Genomic DNA, 20,333 nt, shown 5'->3' with positions numbered 1-20,333 from the left:
CTGTAGGTCATTTTTTTCTTTTCCTTATCCAGAGGCCAAAATGTCAAGTTCAGTTACAGATCCCATGGCCAAGGTGATGCTGCTCAATGAAGGGGGCAATCAAAACACAGTTGAGTCCCTCAAAAGGCGCAGATTGGCCCAGTGTCTAGAAACATAACAAATTCATGTTGTAAATGTACATTACAAGTCAATATAAACATAATCGTTCATTTCTTGGCATTCATAACACCATGTAAGTGTGTGTGAACGTCTTTGTGCTAAGTGACCAAGAAAAACAACTATTTTGTACTTTTGTTGTTGAATCCATCGATTTCAACTCAAGCATCCCTGCTCATTGAAAAACTAGGAAGAGAGGTTGTGGGCAAGCCTTCTGTACAGTTCTATTAATTAAAAAATGACAAAATTCTGTGTTCTTCCAATTTATTAAGAAAATGTACAGGAGGATTAACGGTAGGACTTCTGGTAGCGGGCACGAGCTCCAGGTCCACCGAACTTCTTGGACTCGCAGCGACGTGGATCGGCAACCAGCAGGGTCCTGTCGTACTGGATCAGGATGTCCTTGATCTCCTTCTTGGAGGCCTCATCTACATCTGCATAAGGACATAAACACTTAAGGTTATTCTGCAAGTTCTTCTCTATCCAAAGTGTTCCTACATTCTCCATACTTAAGTTTGTACAGAATACTCAATGTACAATGCAGCAGACACTGTAGTATGTACATTCAGATTTCTACATCCAAGTGATCTTTTGTAACACAAAAAAACTTTGTTTCTTTCTCATTTAGGTAATTTGTTCTTAAGTTTTGACCCTGTTGAAATGATCCATGAGCATCCCGTGACCAGGAAGTTTCTATGAGAACAACAAGGCAATCAGTGTTTGGCAGCTCATGTCCTGTACTCCATATTTATCCGAGTAGACATTCAGTCTTGGGTACTGCTCATGAATTCAGACTGCTCACTGTGCCAAAGTTTTGTTTACTTGCTCTGATATATCATCATTCCTTATATAACAAATTGAACATCAAAAATAGTTCTAAGAAGTTTAAGCAAGTTTCAGCAAGTTTAAGCCCTCCACTTCAGAATAACTTGATTGTATTCCTGATGCTTTGGCTTTGAAAGCATCCTTTTTGGGTGCTGTGACAGGTGGTGCTGTGTTGTAGTTTAAGAAAAACTAGCCTGCTTTCTTATTGACAACCTGTCAGCTACCGAGGATGCCCTCAGATCTGTAGCCTCAGTTAATGTCGATGGATCAATAAAAAGGAGAGCTTTAGGCAAGCAAGTTTGTTATGAAGAACGCATTTCAAAAACATCTTTCAAACAAATACTGACGTCTATTGTCCTGAAATGCAATATGTGTTTATAAAAGCACATCACTTAATGTAAAACACTTCCCATGTGTTTGACCTCAGTTCATTTTGTGGAAACATTTAATAGCAAGCTTTTTCACAAAAGCATGAGTTATGTTTGTGCACTGAACAAATTGTAATACTCACACTTCTGGTAGTAGGCAACCAGGGATTTGGAGATGGCCTGACGGATTGCTGGAAGACAGTAAACAATAAATATCAGAAAACGTGATAAAACCTAAGACACAATAACTGCTGATGGATAAATACGAAGCACCAAACTCATTTAGAAAAAAAACAATTCTGCTTACCATAGACCTGTGCAACATGTCCACCACCCTTCACTCTGACTCTGATGTCAACTCCAGCAAAACGCTCCTTGCCCAGCAACAGCACTGGCTCCAGAAGCTAAAAAACATTGATGTCAACCATACATTTAACAAAAGAGACCATCATGGTGACCAGGATATCTGTAGGTGTACAGGTTTTTCACAGTATACTGAGAGCACCGACTGTTTACAGAATACTGCCGTTTCCTGGAGCAAGTTACTAAATCCCAACTAGCTTAGAAGAATTTACGTTTAAGAGAGACTAAGATTAAGAGATTTAACATCATCTGCAATAAATACAATTACATTCCTTCAAATAAATTTTGTATAATATTGTTGTCAGCGGCTTAGGCCAGGAAGAGCATTATGCTTCTACACTGCATTGTCTTGAAATGCATAGTTGAGGACAGGTCACAACTGACACCCATGTCATGCTGCACTGCTCATCCCCCATCACTGCCCTCATCCGCCATGTTCACCCCGATGTTAACCACCTTTCTCACGGGGACTCACCTTGTACTGGAGGGTGGCAGGCTCCACCATATCCAGGGGTCTGCCGTTCACCTTGATCAGGCCATTCCCCCTCTTGCAATGGGCAACTGCTGTGGCGGTTTTCTATAAGAACAAAAATCAGGTAACGTTACGGTCAAAAACAACTGAAAGATCATCTATTTAAAATCTGCATTTCCACACACATCAGGTTAAACGAATAATAGGCATTGCTTACGGTTTTAATTTAAACATTTGGTTGTTGAGAACACGTCATTTCTCGGGCAGTGTGATGGATTAGCGTTGCTGACATTTCCAATTCAGTGAGGAATTAGTATGTTTGTTTGTATCAGGAGACAGTTGAGCTAAAACTAACGTTGTCATCTTTTGTAAAGTATCAGAAGCCCAACCACTGCTAGCAACCAGGCTAGCTAGCTAACGTTACGCTATAACGTTAGCTTGCTATACGATCTAATCAACAATTTTACAGGTGCGTTATGATAGGTGTACAACAGTTATGGAACTTCAGACTACGTTTCATGACGTGTAGATCTATATAGGCCTAACATAACAATATAATTGCTGGGGTATGTCGGCGTAAAACTAGACACCGCACCACATCATGTTAGCTACTTTAGCTAACGTGCGCTAGCAAGACAGTGTAGCCATTAACACCACACGTGGAATAAATTCTATATTTTACTTACTTTGCGTCCAAAAACCTGGACAGACTGCAAAGGACCTTTAGCTGGCATGTTTCTGAAACACACAGAGAGCCACAGTTACATTAGAAACAAGTGAATACGTATAATTTGTACCGTTTTAAAGGATCAGGCTGACAAACATACCGTCTTCAGCTAGGGTGCCGTACGGAGAGACCGATGGGGTTTCACACGCGGAATATCAGGGGCTATCAGGGGTACGACACTTTGACGTGCTTTGTGGTATGGTTCTACGACAGTTGCTCTCGCTCTACCTCCATTTTACATTTTGCTTAATACGATTTGTAGTTGTTGATAGAAATAACTGTTTCTTGATAGGAAATGGTAATTTAATAAGTAGAAATTACCATGTTTGCCACTAGAAATGTAATGGAAGAAGTTTAAGATGCTGATGGCAAACAAGTCCAGGTTGTTGAAAAGGATGAAACAACTGTTTTATTATAGATAGATAGATAGATAGATAGATAGTTATATGTACTTTAACACTAGAACAGATAAATATATAGCATATCAGTAGAAAGTACATACCACAAATACAATTAAAAATTAAAAAAGGTCTAGCTCAATACAGAATACAAGACAAAACCTAAGCATTGTCTATAAATATAAGATATATAGGATATCTATAGAATACACAATATAAATAATATACTAGAACACATTATTAACAGGCCTATAAGCTACTACAACATATGATAACATGCTATTAGACAAATGTTACATTTGTTGAAGTTTTTTTAATGCAATGTGATAGAGTCAGGGTGAAGATTCAGCATGAGCAAGGAGCAAAACAGAGAGGAGTATGGTTGAGACAGAAACTAAAGTGTTAAGCGTATCTGTTGACAGAGATGAGATGTTGTGGAGAGTTAGTTTAGAATGATGAAGGAGCTGCAGTGGTGACACTTAGGGAGGAGTCCTGTTGTCACTAGGCATGGGCCGGTTACCGGTTTCAAGGTATACCGTGGTTTGAAAAAGTCACAGTTTCAAAACCACAAAACTTTTCTGTCATACCGTTCCTAAGGTATGAGCTGTTTTATATGAGTCTTCAAGGACAGAAAGTGCAGTTGAGAAATCCCTCTCCCTGCCAGTGTGCAGTGTGTTTAACATAAAATGCATTGTGTTCAATGACACAGACATTTAAAAAAACAAAAAAAAAAACATTTTAAAGCTATAATTGCAATACCGTGATATTTTTCCTGAAGGTTATCATACCGTCAGAATCTTATACCAGCCCATGCCTAATTGTCACATTAAAATATTTGAATAAGATGCAAATATATTCATAAATAATTTTTCTGCACATCATAGTTGTTTTGGTCTTTGAGTTGTGACGTTGCACAGAAGCCCCTTTTATTATGACAGCAATAGAGTCAACAGACGTCAAAACAATTCATCAAACCTCATTACACAAAGCCTACAATAAAAACATGGCATTTAAAAGACATTATTTCATACTCTAACGCTATCTACCACCTAAACTGTGTATAAGAAAAAAAAACGTGGTTAAAATCTGAAACATTTGGAACTAGTGAATGGATTCTCTCTTCATACTACATACTGGAAAGATAAATTGCATGTTCAGAGAAGGAAGAGCTGTCTAAACAACAAAAACCAGAAGAAGCAGCAGCACTGTTCTGCTGCCAACAAAAGGAGAAAGATCAGAATACAGCAGCAACATTTTTTTTTAGATGTCTTAGTTTCTTTACATGGATTATTCTAGAAATTGTGATAAATTGCACCCAATTTATAAACCATCTTGATAAGGATGAAAATGTTCTAATTTGTTTATTCACAAGGATCTAGAGGAGCCAAATCACAGCTAGATATAACATTTAGCTAGATTTTAATCTACACTGACGGTGCTGAATTATACAATCCAGTGTAGTGTAGTCCCAGTGGCCAGGTTACTGTAAATCTCCTCCTCATCCACTTTTCTAAATCCCTACACAACAGCACCCTCTAGTGTTGGTGAAGTTATTTACACATTTTAAGTGTGACATCATTGTCCTCTCAGCTGAGGGCAAGGATGTATCATCAACCATTATGCTGTCTGGCAGAGATCAGTGCAGAGCATTCATTTCCCCTGCATTACAGGCTGACGGCTTACACCAAACTACACAAACTCACTGTACCTTGGTCTCATCAAACCTCATTTTTAAGCTTGTGGCGAGTCAAACCACAGAAGCCGTGTGGTTCAGCGCTGCTTGGGGCTGGGGAGCTTAGGTTCAGGGTATGGGAAAGGGACATGACATGGGAAAAAGGAAGTGGGGAGCTTTTTGGACATCAAATGTCAAACCATAATCATACACAAGAGACAGTCTTTGATCTGACCACAATGTTGGACAATGTTGGTCTGACCAAATTAGACCCTTCAGACCCCTGGGAGTAAGATGGCGTCAAACGGCCCCCTCTCTGCTTTCTCAAGATTTGCCATGGATGTGAAGTTGACAAAAACAAATCAACCAGATTGATGTGAGGTGAAAAATTTTACCAGACGCCTTCTCCAGAGCCTTGAGAGGGACAATTGTCAAGAATCTCACATCCTGCAGAATGACACTGGAGACGAGAGAAAAGTGTCAACTTCAAGGCACAGTGTTACCCTTAAAGGAGGGAAGCAGCAGGGACATTCCCGGGTCAGAGAAGGACTGAAGATAGATAGCATCTTGGGAATTTGTATACAGTGGCGTGAGTCATGTGTGCAGTGCCTACCTATGCCTGACATTTACTACAGCGAGACTTGTGTTTATAGTGTCGGCCAGGGGTGAAAAGACACCTGGCTTCTTTTATTGTCAGAGGGAACGCTTACTCCTCTCGGGGCCGTGAGCCGCCGCCTCAACTCCCAAATTCAAACCACCGTGGTTTGCGTGGAGCCTCATCTGTGTGAGAGCATAAATTTGAAAGTTTATGTCGCTCATAACATTTGCCTCCCTTTCTTTTACAGCACAGGCCTATAAACATTTTCAAAATAAAGCTTTTACCTTCTACTTTTTAAAGTAGCATTATTTTAGTTTATGGCCACATGGGGGCAGTGGAAGAAGTTGTAGACACAACATTGACATATAATCACCTTAACAAGTTGTTATGGCGAACATGTTAGCAAACAGCTAGCTAATTATACATCAAGCAGACACAGAGCAACATTAGCATTGATTTGGCGTCATGTTTCTGGCCACCTGATGAATAGCAGTCCAATATTCACTCTCCAGAGGGAAAAATCTGGCTTGTTAGCTGCTAAAGGCTTAAGCTAGTCACTAACTTTGTCTGTCTGCCTTTTGATGCTATGGTAGCGTACAGTGGGTCTAACAGAGTGAACCAAAAAAGTAAAGTTGTGGTGTCTAAAACCAAAACAATAAGCTGAACGATGCTAATATGCTCCTGGGAAACTACACAGTTGGTCTGTGTTAAAATGAGTGATGACATACACTAGGTGTTTGGACCTTTTCCCTAATGTTCTTGTAGTGACAAATGGAGCATTGCTCTATTGAAGTGTCATTATATGAAGGACCTAGTCCAGAGCCTAATCTGCTCTCTTTTCTGTTTTCATTGCCCTTTCTCTTTCAGTTTAAGCGTGAAAAGTCCTAGGAGTTTATTAGCCAACAGATAAATGTGTGGGATGTAGCTATAGACTGACAGTGCCAATATCTACAACAGAGTCAGGCAGACAGAGGAAGCACTGTGTTGGGACCCCTGGCTGGATGATAAGCTTTCAGATAAACCTGTGTTTGTGTAATGGGTCACTAGGCACCCCCAGTCACCGTCTACATAGGAAACATGTTAAGGACGCTGAATCATTCCTGATTTCCTGCTTTGTACGACAACCCGCTAAAGCATACAACCCTTTTGTGTTGCAAACTGTCAAGTTCATCTGACAATGTCCAGACCTCTCAAACATTTGAAGTTAAACGTTCTCAGATTACTGCTTTGGGTCATAGTATATTCAGCTTAACTTGTGCAGAGGACTGAAAACCCAACACAATCACATAATCACATATTAAATCATAATGCTCTTCAAATATCCGAGATGCTTAAATCCCACATTTTCTGAAGAGGCAGACAAAGAGCTTCAGCGCTTTAGAAGAGGTGCAGAGCTTACAGAAGGAGGAGAGTCTGCAGTCCTCCAGTTAAAGAGCTGGCAATAAATGAAGACCACACCATATATGTGCATTCTCTCTTCACGGCCTTATGGAAACACATCACCTGGAGGCGCGACCCCTTGACCTCGGCTTGTCACAGCACCGTGAGCAACGCTCTCAGATTTACAGGGGAGGAGATGCTGTTCCTGGCCGGCCATAGCGTCCCATTTGACCATAATAGGCCCTGCGGTGGTTGAAAAAGTGTTGTCGGTAATTGAAGTTTCCCTGAGCAGAAGGAGAAGATCTGCTAAACCCGGTAGGCGGAGAGGCTACCGGCCCAAAAGGTTTTGTGAGGTATACAGAAGTGTGCTCGCCATGGCAACCACAGAAAACTCTTTTTGGGTTCATGAGGCAGAAATGTGTCTTCCCTGAGAAGAAGCTGTGAGGCCCATGAATCTGTGAGTCAAGAGAAATATAATTCAAGGCAACAGGTCTTACCTTTTATATCCTTGTGCGAGGATCCATGAATAGCTCTCTTTACCTTGCCATTTTCCTGTGAAATGTTCTGTACCAATATTTTACAACACTTGTACTTACTGACTTGCATCTTAAATAATGAAATAAAATTGGAAAATAAAATATTTACATACATACTTATCTTAAGTTTTTATTTTCAAAATAACGCTGGTACTGTACAACATAAATCCAGACAGAATATCCCTACTTTCTAAAGTCCCATAGACTAGGAACACCATATTTTTTTTATCTGATGGTTTTAAGCATTTGGATTTTTAGTGAGAGTTGTAGACTTTACAAAACACAATCACTGTGTGGTGAACGACACTCCCAGTACATCTGTCCCTATTAAGCCTCTTTCTAAGAAATAACAGTCCCAAGGTGGTGGACCAATGTGCCACAAAAACTGGGATTTCCCGAAACTGGCATACAATCACCCCTAAAAGTGAGAGGTACCAAAATGGTACTGCCTGTCGCTGTGCCATGGCAGCAGTAAATATTGATGTCTGCTCATAGCACTAAAATGTAGCCCGGTATTGAACCCTGGTTTGGACTTGAGCCCCTTCCATTAATTTGGCTATTTTAGCACGCATTTACCACATAGCAATGGGCCTTGCAGCTGTCCCATGCTCTGTCAGCTTCCATCTAGCCTTTGAGTTGGGGCCACAGGATAATGCAGAAGTCAGCAGGCTCAGCGGTGCAACATGCATATTGTCTCTGCTCCCAGAATGCAATGCTTTGTTCAGATAGTTGAGCTGGATCCAAATAACCTAAAAAAACAATGTCAGTTTTCCTTTCTTTTAAGTGCCATGAAAAATATCATGAGGTCATAAGAAGTTAGGAAAACATTACTGCGTGAATCTGACTGATTTACTGTAGGCTACATAATTATGCAACATAACTGATGTGGGTCTTCATACACAGCTATGGACCATCCTAAAAATTTTTTTTTATTGTACCTGCTTCCAGTAAGCAGATGGAAATTAAATTAAGATATATTTATTAAGTTGAGTGTAATTTATTGAGGTAAAATACACATTCAACATCTGGTGTGTCTTAGTCAATGATGCTTTGACGGCACTCTGCAACAATTTAACAGGTTTAAACCTTTTTTAACGTCCACGTCAACCATCAATGCATGGATCTCATTGAAATACGTAACATTTGTCTGTGTGAGAATGAGGCCTAAATCTGGTCCTTTTAATGGTTTCTAATGTTTAAGCTAACACTTAAACGAGTTAGTTATGGGCGGACTTTTTCCTTTATGTTGATACATGTAAATGTATCGAACCTTGCGAGTTTTGATACTTTTTGCAAAATACGGCGTCAGTTTCTCCGTGACATTTTATTATACCTGTAGTACATGCACATTCCACAGATAGTGCTTACCACCCTACAAAACTTCTCTTCAGTGCATTAGCAGTTATCATGTATACGTTTACATTGATAAAGATAAAATGTTCACTTTAATGCATTGATTCAGCATCCCACTTGTATGTAGCGATGTTATAGAAATGTGATTAGACTGCATCGATTTGTCGTTCTTCCTTTGCAATTAGCAGACGTTCCAGTTCGATAGAACGGTTTATTCGGTCTCGTTCAGTGAGTGTAGCTGCCAAGCTGTCTTGACTCGAGTATTGACGTACTGGTTCAAGACAATAATTCCTGCTCATTCCTTGGTTGTACCACCTTGGTTGTCCTATGTTTTCAGCATGAGCAGTACCCTAAGTTAACAGCGAGAGCGTGGGCAGTATTAGTGGGAAAAGTCGGGGATTCTTGAGCACTCTGTACTTTTATCAGGCTGACCCGGTACATACCGGATACTAAAAAGAGTTGTTCAAAAAGATTAGTTGATTAATTTCCGCCCATCACTAAAAGCAGTTGGTTTGGTTAGATGTCTGTTTTCATTGTGATTGTCATGTACGATTTAGAATTGCCAGCATTCTGGATAGTAACTCTTGTTATGTTTCATGTAATGTAGAAGAAGAAAAAAAGAAGCAGATTCTTCAACTTCTGTGGCTTTATTTGGACTAAATGGGTCGTAATATACCATCAGATTTGGTTTAAGAAAACAAAATGATTCCATTCAGCCCATTCAAAAAGCCTCATCATGTATTTCAGTGACGGTAGGTTGAGGGCCTCAAAGCTGCACTTGAAACATAGAATTCATGAAGCCGATCTGGCAGTAGAGCAGGGCCAAACTTGCCAACATAACAGCCATTCATTCGCCATTTGTCTGCGCTGTCACACATGCACCGGTACTTCCCCTCGATCAATCTCACTCACACACACACACACACACACACACACACACACACACACTCAGCTCGCCCACACAATCTGCTTCATCACCCTCCTTCTCTTGTTTCATCTCGCTCTCGGTCTCTCCCTACTTATTTTCCTCCATCTCACCCATTCTGTGTGAGTGTGTGTGTGGGTCGTATGTGGTTCATGTATGAGGCAGTGGCAATGGGGTGAGAACAGGGCCATGTGGGGTCTGGCTGACATCGGCAGTGATAAAGCCAGAGAGGGTCACCACTATAGCAAAGCCTTCTTTATTTCTCGATTTTACTTCTTCTCTTTTTTTCCACTCCCCTCCTCTCTCCAGTCTTTCTATCTGATGGGCTCTGGAACACTGAGCCCTTGACAACATCTGGGAATACAATGATGAATATGATTGCTGCCAGCAACTAGCATCTCCTCATTTCTCTCCCTGCATTTGCATGTGCCTGCACACATATTAAAATGTCTAAAAGATGATGAAGTGTGACCTTGACAACATGATAAGTACATGTTGCAACTTGCGGCCGATTTCTCTCATAAGTGCACATGACAAATGATCTTCATGTCATGCCGCTGACTTGTGTTTCATGTAGTTTGTCTTTACTGTCGCTAGCGTATATACAGTCAGTTTGCTAGAGTATTTCTGGTATGTTTTAAAAGTATATTATATCCATATTGTGTTTCCTGGTGTGTCTATAAGTCTGTGCTCAGTCACTCTGTGTTCCAGGCTCCCAGGGGAGAGGAGACAGGGCTGGGAAGCTCTGATGGGAAAGTGGGCCAGCGCTCTCAGCCCTCCGCTGGAGAGCTCCTTAAAAGGCCTGGAGAGATGATGTCGTGGACTCTCTCTTTTCCCCCTTTATGTTTTTTTTCTCCCTCATACAGCAGCGGTGAAGCCCGGCAGCAGGAGCAGAGCCAGGCTTTGGCCCAACTAATCATGCACATCAGAGAAACACACGATACTGATGACTTCATTGAGCTGAAATAAGGCTTCCATCCATCAGAAGCTGGAAAGGCTTGTTATGAACGATAGGGTTTCCCAGATTGGGAATTAGTCTGCCTTGTTGTACTCACTGGTATTTGAATTTGAAAGTGTTATATACAATTGCGGAACTGCAGCAAAGTTCCCTCTATTTGCAAAATAAAAGCAGAAATGAGGAGGAAATGCACCATCACGACAGCAACAAGAGATGCAGAAGTAGGCTTTTGCAAGTTGCTTTTGGCTCAGAGTGAAACCTTTTTTTATTTAGACACTTTCCGCATACTTCGGCAGGACCTGCTACATCCTGGGAGCTCTGACCAATCAGATCATCCCAAACACATTGAATAGCGGATGTCTTCACACACAGCTGCTGGCCTCTCTGTTTCAGCAAGCCCGACTCATTTTTTCCATCACAACCCCTGTGATACGGGTCAACAATCACTTCATGTACACAATGTGTGTAAGGTCAAAACAGATCCCTATGCCCCCTTTAACCCCACACACAATTATTTTGGAGCCCTTGCGTGGGCTTTTCCCAGGTGAGCCTCCAGTGCCTGGAGTCGCCCACATCAGGTGTGTGTGGGCGAGCTATTCAGCCTTTCCTCACTAGGCTTCAATCTATGAGCCATCTGCTGTTATCTGGGGAATGTTCTCTGCACACTTCATGGACATATATGTACCAGGGCTTTGACATCTTTGCTATTTTTAGCACCAGCCCGCAGCTGGAGATTGTTATGATGATGTCATGCAGGCTTTCAAAATAAATCTGATTGTTTATCTTGGGTTACACTTCCTGCCCGCTTTTCATGTTGTGTTTGTTTGTGTGCATTCATCTGTCAAACTTGATTTTTTTGGGGGGGTGGGGGTTCTAGGACTTGTTTTATCTGACGCACATCTTCAGCTTTAAACCAGTATTGAACTTGAAAGTGATGATATTATAATGAATAGTTCAACATTCTGGAAAACACACCTATTTGCTTTCTTGCCAAGAGTTAGGTGAGATGATGTTAACCACTCTCATGTCTGTACAGTATAACAATGTAGCTGGAGCCTGTAGCCAGTTAGCCAGTTTTTTTTTTACACATTTGTTTTTGTATGGATATATAAACAAGATATACCATGTTAATTGGGGAGTTTTAGAGGTGCTGGAAAGTGAACTGTGTTAACATTTGGCAACAGAGCCAGCTATCCCCCCGTCTTAATGCTAGGCTAGGCTAACCAGCTGTTGGCTTCAGCTACATATTTACTGTATATGTGTGTGTGGTGTCAAACCTCTTGTCTAACTCTCGGCAGGAAAGAGAATAAGCGCATTTCCCAAAATGTCAAACTATTCCTTTTAATATCATCAGACTGAGATAATGGTATGCTTACGGTTGGGAAAAAGGTTATTTAGGAGTTGGGACATGAGGCTGGAAAACCAGTTTACCTTTGGGGCACCAAAAGCCTTGAACTCTGAACATATTGGTATGTTTCCAGTACACCGAAGACAAAACCGGATTGCGTGGTCTATGCTGATCCCATGTGACATGTGAGTTGTGCTCTTTTTTGTGTTCAGAAGCTCAGACGTGAAAGGGGAAGTCACCCTTGAGGTGTTATGAGGGGGTCAAAGTAGACTCTGCAAACACCAACACCCCCTCCTGCTTTCCTCTGCCCTCCCATCACTCCCACTCCTTCTATCATCCTCCTCTCCAGCTCAGGTAAGAGCAGACTGCGGCTGTTGACACGTGATGAACAGCGTCAGTCATCACCTTGTCAGCTGTGACACAGCCACACCTTGCTTTGAGGCCCACGCCTGGCAGATACCATTAAACACTACTTTATTAGGTCACTGCAATTGGCGGTTTCCCTGAACTCCAGGCTCTGGTGTGTTGTGTTGTCAGGGACAGGCAGCCGACCTGGTCCACAGTGTTCAAAATGTACTTTATTTACATTCCTCTGGCTGCACATCGGACATGGGAGACCAGCATTGTGAATATTGCCACTAAAACTGCCTTGACCCAATTTATAGTGCAGTCTAAATTTAAACGACATCACAGATAGAAGTTCACTAATCAGGCTTCCATCTCTGTGACAAAAACAAAATGTATTTGCATCAAATGTGCCATTATAAGAGATCAATGGAGGAATTCAAAGTGTACTTTAAACGAGAGTACAGCTTCTCTGTTTACTGTGATTTCCCACCCACCCAAAAAAATGTGGTTGAGGTGTCATCATCCAAAAATACACATCCCTTTCATGTTACATTACTGGTCATCATGCATAACATCCAGATGAAATCCAGTCTGACAACAATGCTCCTCTAAACCTGCATTACCTGGTGTTTTGCCTTCTCTTAGCAGTAATACGTGAAGTGAAGCGGATCTTTTTTCCCTGCAAGCTTTGTTCTAGCTCAAACATTATGCTGCAGACATTAGTGCTGATAATACTGTCAGATGGCTGCATAAAGGGTAATAATCATATGTGGGTGGCTTCACTGCAAGAGAGAGAGTAGCACAAGTAACACTTATCTATTTTTAAGCTGCTGCATGAGGGCTTCCTTTGTGAAGTGTGTGGATGGAGCTTAACCGAACACCAGTTCTGTGTGATAAGGGAAACTTAAAAACTGGATTTTTAATGCTGGACGCAATTCTTGTTTAAGTTATTCAGGTCTTAGATGGACTTGATTTGCTGAATTTAAAGGCAATTATTTCCAAATAGCCTTTAATGGGTTTCCGAGGCCCTTCGGAAATACAATCCATGTATTCAAAGATAACCCTGCATCGAGGTTTTAACATCTGACTCAGACAAACTGAATATGATTGATGCAAGTCATGGGAAACACTGTATCCATTGTAACTTGCAGTAGATTTTTAGGATTACCAAGGTCGTGGGAGATGAGCACAGTTAGGAAATAAGATATATGACACCTGTTAATTGAAACATGAACCTGTCCACATATGAAGTGCCTTGAAGTACTGCCCATGACAAATGAGATGGTCTGTGAACTTTGACCTCGGAGAATGCACGCCCTGGGCTTGCACCATCTGATCGTTCACAGGGTTGAGTTCAGTTCACAATGTGTATGTGGTATTTAAACCTGATAGGGCCGAGGCTTTAAAGACTGAAAGCGGCTCTGTTTTTCCGCTCATGGTTCTTTTCATCAAGGTGAATGGAAATAATGAGAGCAGAGGGTTTCAATGGCTAAATCAAGAACTCTAAAACAGGAGAACCAAAGCTTTAAAATGATCTAAGAGATAAATAGTGCTAATGGAAGTATGGATATCTTTTTCAGTTTTCGTGGATATCATTTCGTGGAACTTCTGAAACTGCATTGTTGTATTAAATTGTATTAAACTGATCTCTTAGTACAACAAATAGGATCTCTCAAAAAGCCCATAAATGTAATGAAAAATATAGTTTTTTTACAAAAAGCCTCTGATTTCCCCTCAGCCAGTTTTAGCATCTTTTAAATTATTATTTTGTTTGTTTTTTTCTGCAAATTAACGGTTTTCATTCAGTTTCAAGACTCTCATCCACTTTGTTTCCACCCGTAAGCACCTGTTTTCAGCTGATGAACCTATGCTACCTGCCCAGCACCAAACGGCAAAGAGGCAAAGTTGTCAGCTAGCTGGTGAACATAGTGGAGCATTTAGCAGATATAGTGCCAGATATTTCCCTCAGGAAATTGAGGAGTTGGTGGAGACGAGACCAGAGCTACAGTAGGAGAGTGAATGTTGGACTTCATCAGGTGGACACTAGTCTTGCTTTGCTGAAGGAGGCTCTGGCTACTCCACTAAGCATTCGGGGATGGGAGGAAAACGTGCTCTGGTTTAATGGCATTTCTTTAAACCAATCAGAATCGTCATGGGCAGTGCTAAACTCTAAATAGTCGTGCGAGAGAAAACTCAGATTGGACAGATAGTCTAGCTAGCTATCTCAATTTACCATGCAGAGATCTGAGGAGCAGTCAACAATAGTCCTCATAAATCCATCAAATTTAAAATTCCAACACAAAGAAAGCGGAAGGAAACGGAAAATACATGCATCCGGTGGGATTTACTGCAGCACCGGAGCAATCCTGGAAGTGGAACGCGAAGGATATAGACTAGGTGGACACTAAGACGAAATGAATGCTAATGTTTCTCCGTATCTGCTGGATGTGTAAATAAGCAACTGTTTGCTGACACGTTTAGCATATCAGCTTCATGAGGTGATAACGGCTGTAAAGTCAATTAATGCAGATTTAAAGGATAGGTTCAAAAAGGTTTAAGCCTGTGTTAATGCAATGAATATACATGCCCATATACAACGAAAGAGTCCTCATGACTTCATACTTCGTACATAGTCTGTTACTTTGGAAGATACCCACTGAATTTGACTGGCTTCGACTGATTAATCCTTGCATTAGCTTTTGACCTAAATCTCATATTGGAGTCAGTACAGACAGGAGGAACATTGTCAGTAACCAATAACTCTCTTTCAATGCACATATGGACGTATGAGGACTAATTTAAGACAAAACAAATGTGAAACTATCCTTTACTTACAGTTCCTGCCCAGTCATTTGTAATCTATTAATCTGTTCGTTCAATAATCTTTGGTTTAAAGACAAAAACATGCTCATCTTCATCTGTCTGGAACATGATAATTATTTTTGACAGGAAAAAATTGATGATCTTTTTTTCCGTGGCTTGCTTGGCTGGAATGATTCATTGTAGCTTTTAGCACTAACCTATTACAGGCTTCACCGCAGCTCCAGATTTTGGCCTATTATTAGCCATTTTTCTCTAGGAAACAAGGTCACTCAAATAGCCTTGTCTTATTAGGCCGTCACTTTTTATTTGTCCTTAAAGAAACACACATCCCAGAATTGAATACGTCTGCATCATACACTAAGTCCACTGTTCATTTGCACATAACTCCGTCACCATATATTTGAATTGAGTTAGCACAATCAAACATCCCATTGTTATCATGCCAGCATAATGGCCTAAGATTGAAAGAGGAGAATCAAGTGATGCTCCAGCTGTACAGCCCCTGCTAAATGAAAGCGACTGCCCTATTTCTGTCCGGGGTTAGAGCTCAGCTGTCGTCTAGGAGTAGACGACAGCAGTTTCGGGTGCAGGGTGTCTTTACTAAGACATCACCTCATGTTAACACAGGCCATGGAGAGGCTGCAACAACTCCGCTCTGTGCGTTTCAGTCCCAAAATGTTAGTAGTGTATCTGTGCAATAATCACAGTGTGTGTTCAATGTGATACATTAGGTGTTGCTGCAGTGCTTAACCTATGTGGTCCAAATAATTAAAGTCCCATATTGTAAAAAGTGAGATTTCCATGACTTTAACAAAAAATACTAAGCAGGTTGAGGTGCAGAGACTCAGAGAGCAATCAGAACAGACTGGGCTTTTTCAGAAGCGGGGCCTATAGAGATAGGTGTTTAAACGGAGCGTTTCAGACAGAGGGTGAATACAGGTATATTCAGACAGACAGTATGAGAAAAATAATGTGTTTTTGAACATTTAAGCAAACATGTAAGTAAGTAAATAAACATGTTCTAGTAGAAATACAAAATACAAGTATGAACCTGAAAATGAGCACGATATGTGTCCCATTTAAAGGACCTACAGTGAATTTGCAGTACACAAACACACAAAGAGGAGCCCTGACACAAGCATCTAAATCAGCATCCACAGCTGAGAAGAAGGCCACAGCATGCGATGACCGGATCAGGTTGCTATTATTATTCGTCTTAATGAGAATGGTCTAAAACAATTTGCCCCCTTCTTTACCCCACCTGTCTTTCATTCAACTGCCTCTCCTCTCTCTCTCTCTCTCTCTCTCTCTCTCTCTCTCTCTCTGTCTGTCTCTCTCTGTTCTGTTGGTCTGTTTGGTCTTTGTTCCTCCACTTCACTGCCTGACACATGATTGGACTTGGACAGAGTCTGCTTTCTCAATTCACTTAGCCCCTAAATACTTTGACAGTTGAAGCCCCTGGTGACATTGGACAGGGAGGTGAAGTTCTACACATAGTTAACATGCAGTCAAATGGAGGCCCGTTCATCAGTGATGGCCTTGGGGTTGAGCCCAGTACAGCACGTGATGTCACCTTGGGGCTTCATGGATGAACGCTTCTAGGAAGAATATTTTTATATTCCATTGGAATCTGGCTTTTCGCTGTCTGTAGACCTGCTAACTCTCGCCTGATACCACAGGCCAGGACAAACTTTTCAATCCAGCAGTGACTAATTGAAAGGGTCTGAAGGGCTGAGCCAGCACTATCAGGGTATTTCTCAACATCACTTTTTAGACATCCTCCGATAACATCAAAGCATGACTATTTCTATCTGTCCGATAGACTGCTGTCTGGACCCGTAAATTGGGGAAGGAGATGAGTGTCAGTGTCGCAGGCGCCAACAACATGCATTGGGTGACATGGGAGCATGGGAGCAGAGTGTCTGGCTTCTCTCAGATGGGACTGAGTTGTCCACACTTCACCAGTCACCCCTCTGTGAGTGCTGCTTGTCTGGGTTCACCTGCACTGACATGCTGGTGGATATGACTGGATACAGTTACTGTATGGCAATAAATATTAGGTATTTCCCCTGTCTGATCTTAATGTTGTGGCTTTTGGAGGGCTTATATTAGCCCCAGTGAGACTGACATCATTGAGAGCTATTCTGATATCCAGTGTCTTCTTCAGTGTTTATGAAAAACACTGATAAAAAACAAGATGCAGGGTTTTTTCCTGGAACTTTATTCGTCGTTATCTAAGCTGAAATAGCCTCAAAAATTGCATCTATGCACTAACTTAACATTACTGAAAGCTACACTACTAACATTCTGTTACAGCTAAGTAAAAGTAAATAAAGACTTTACAATTCATCCCAAAATGCCTAAACAGTATAAGGAGTAAGGATATATTCAATATTTAAGGAACAGCTCAACATTTTGGGAAAAACTTATTTGCTTTCTTGTCGAGCGTAAGATGAGAAGATTTATACCACTCTCACATGATAATAATAATTTTCACATCCAGCTCTTGGTATGAGGGCAAGTAAGCACATTTCCCATAATGTTAAACTATTGCTATAATTCATTCAAGAATTCATTGAGAAAATATTCAATCAAAATCAAAAGATAATACAACAAAACAGACTGTTACTGTAGCTCAGATAAGCATCTCCAAAATACCTATTTCCAGCTGTCTTTCCAGAACACTTGACTTGGACACCTCATCTGGTTTCACAAACCACATCAGAGAACAGGCCCTTTGGAAACACTCAATTAAAGCAGTAAACACAAGCTTCCTCTGGGGGATCAGTCATAAGTGCTGAGGGGCCTGACAGTGAAGTCATGCCGCTGGGAGCGCGGCTACAATGACATGACTTTTAGATCTGTCGGTGGGTTTTAATCAGCTCGGTCATGCACGTCTCAACGGCTGAAGACAAACAGTGAAAGTGCGCTAGTGTAATTGCGTGGCACTGTTACACTTGAGTCACTCCGAGATACTTTTATCCTCTTAAGGAACAGGAACAACAGCAAACAAAGTGAAGATCAAAGTGAAGGGTAATGAAAGACAGGAGTTTGTCTGGGAGTCTCATGACACATGTACTGGATAGTCACAACTGCCTGTCAGAGGTGATGCTGATACTGTTTTTTTCTCCTGTGTTGTATTTATAATATATTTCCTGCTGACATTCCATCAATTGTAACAAACCCTGAAATCGTCATGTATCCTCGCAACACATCAATTACCACAATTATTTGCACTGATTGCTTTTATCTGTAGGAAACATTGTTGCAAAACTAGTTTTATCGGCTTCTCATGACGTTACTTCATTACGTGCAGTTCTGTAGTCTACGTGATACGTAGGTATACACAGTATACCCACTAAGAAATCTCCAGGATTTCCATATACCCACTTAAAAATGTGCAATGATACACAACAACATAGTTTTGTGACAGAACTTTCCATTCAGATATCTGTATTCACAAATATGGGGTCGAGTAATGTGACAGCAACCTAAACTAACACTGCAGGACATGCAAAGAGACTTTTCTCATCTTTCATCGACCCGCTGAGCGCAGTGCGTAGTGTGTTGCGTAGCGACCGGGCCCAAATGCTCCGTCTACACTAACGCCAGTATCCTCCCTTCACAGCATATTTAAGACAGATATAATATCTGTCTAATATATATTTTATTTTGTCATTGTTGCTTTGGGGTCAACTTTTGTGATCCAGCCTTAGGTCCCTGATGTGAAAGTCTCCTTACTGCTTTATATTCCATTATATTTTTGATATATTTTGAATGTCATCTGTGTTTTATCATAGGGTAAATAAAGATATTCCCACCATAAATTGGTGCATAAAAGTGTATGAGAATGCAGAAAATGAAGTCTTTGACACTAAAAAATAACCCTGGGGGAGGACAACCAGACCCCACACATTGATATGCCCCCCAAAAGGCCCATTCTGAGCCAGGAAAAAAAATATTTATATATATATATATATATATGTGTGTGTGTGTGTGTGTGTGTGTGTGTGTGTGTGGTACAGTAAACCCACTACAATGCATTAGACTACACCACTGATGACGTGACATAGTAAGTAGTAGTAGTATTTTAGTGTAAGGTTAGTTAATTACATTTGAAATCATCACTATAACAAGCCATGATCATGTCCTCACTGAGGTAAATACAGCTGCTGAGGGGGTACTGCAGAATACATAAACAGGATGCATTACTTTACATCCAGGATATTTGTCACGATGTTACAAAAACGTTGAAGAGTTTCCATGCCTTCAGTGCAACAAGAGGCTGATCTCATGTAACTATGTTGTTGACATTGTAGATGTTAAGCAAATAGGGGACAACTCCTATTGGAAATTTTCAAACCCTTTGACTTTTTTTGCATTTTGTCCTTACAGCTTGAATTTGAAATGGATATCATTTGTATTTTTGGCCCTGAGCAGTACACATGAACACCTAAAAAAATTACAAGCATTTTTGGTAGAACTGAATCATATTTTCCTTTTGATTTTATGGCATAATTTGTGTCGATTTCTGACAATATATTGATGAAATTCGTTTTTAGGGGGCAACGCCACATTGCATGGGAGAGGTAATGGTGGAGGCGTTGGCATTTGCATTTAGCTTTTATTTGACTAGATTTTTTTTATCTGATGTTTGTAGCATTCATATCTGACTCTGCTAAAACTTAAAAGGTACATATGTCTACACAGTAAGCTATAACTTAATCCTCAATGAAATCAGGGCATATGCACCTGTTACATGCAGGATATTGAAAATTGCAATGGTGTAACATATTCAGAGCCTGACAATCAAAGGTTATTTTAAACAACCTTTTGAAACCACTGAACCAATAAGCTAAGCACAGCTTCTTTTCCTGCAAGTAATGCAGTCTGCAGCTCTAAAAAAACAATTAGTACACTCTCCTAACGTTCAGAGCTGGATGTGGCCCACATGGCTCGCTTTGTGCTGTCAGTCACTGCAAGGTCGGCCCTCCTCGCCAAACAGCAGCTTACACATAACTTTCCCTCCTACCTTCCTGATATCAGCACACTGAAGCCTCTGGCCAACAACTTCCCTACACTG

General features: G+C 40.9%; 1 protein-coding gene and 1 long non-coding RNA gene across 3 annotated transcripts; both read right to left on the bottom strand.

The window, feature by feature from the left end:
• Nucleotides 1-403: 403 nt before the first annotated feature.
• Nucleotides 404-3,125, bottom strand: rps16 (ribosomal protein S16). Of its 2 annotated transcripts, none has more exons than XM_031313571.2 (6): nt 3,012-3,125; nt 2,871-2,922; nt 2,188-2,289; nt 1,657-1,753; nt 1,493-1,540; nt 404-590 (listed from the first exon to the last, which is right to left on the bottom strand). In XM_031313571.2, the coding sequence occupies exons 2-6, from the start codon at nt 2,916-2,918 to the stop codon at nt 445-447; spliced, it is 441 nt and encodes a 146-aa protein (XP_031169431.1). In that variant the 5' UTR covers nt 2,919-2,922; nt 3,012-3,125; the 3' UTR covers nt 404-444. The 2 variants fall into 2 exon arrangements, with proteins under 2 accessions (XP_031169431.1, XP_031169432.1); XM_031313572.2 differs by having other exon boundaries at nt 2,867-2,922; nt 3,012-3,079.
• Nucleotides 3,126-4,012: 887 nt separating this feature from the next.
• On the bottom strand, nt 4,013-5,969 carry LOC118494013. The gene is made up of 2 exons (XR_004896083.1): nt 5,595-5,969; nt 4,013-5,441 (listed from the first exon to the last, which is right to left on the bottom strand). It is a non-coding gene; the product is annotated as an uncharacterized LOC118494013 (long non-coding RNA).
• Nucleotides 5,970-20,333: the final 14,364 nt, after the last annotated feature.

Source organism: Sander lucioperca, chromosome 20, assembly GCF_008315115.2.
Source record: "Sander lucioperca isolate FBNREF2018 chromosome 20, SLUC_FBN_1.2, whole genome shotgun sequence".
Classification (NCBI taxonomy): domain Eukaryota; kingdom Metazoa; phylum Chordata; class Actinopteri; order Perciformes; family Percidae; genus Sander; species Sander lucioperca.
The sequence above is the reverse complement of the archived record's forward strand: the minus strand, read 5'-3'. Positions and strand labels throughout refer to the sequence as shown.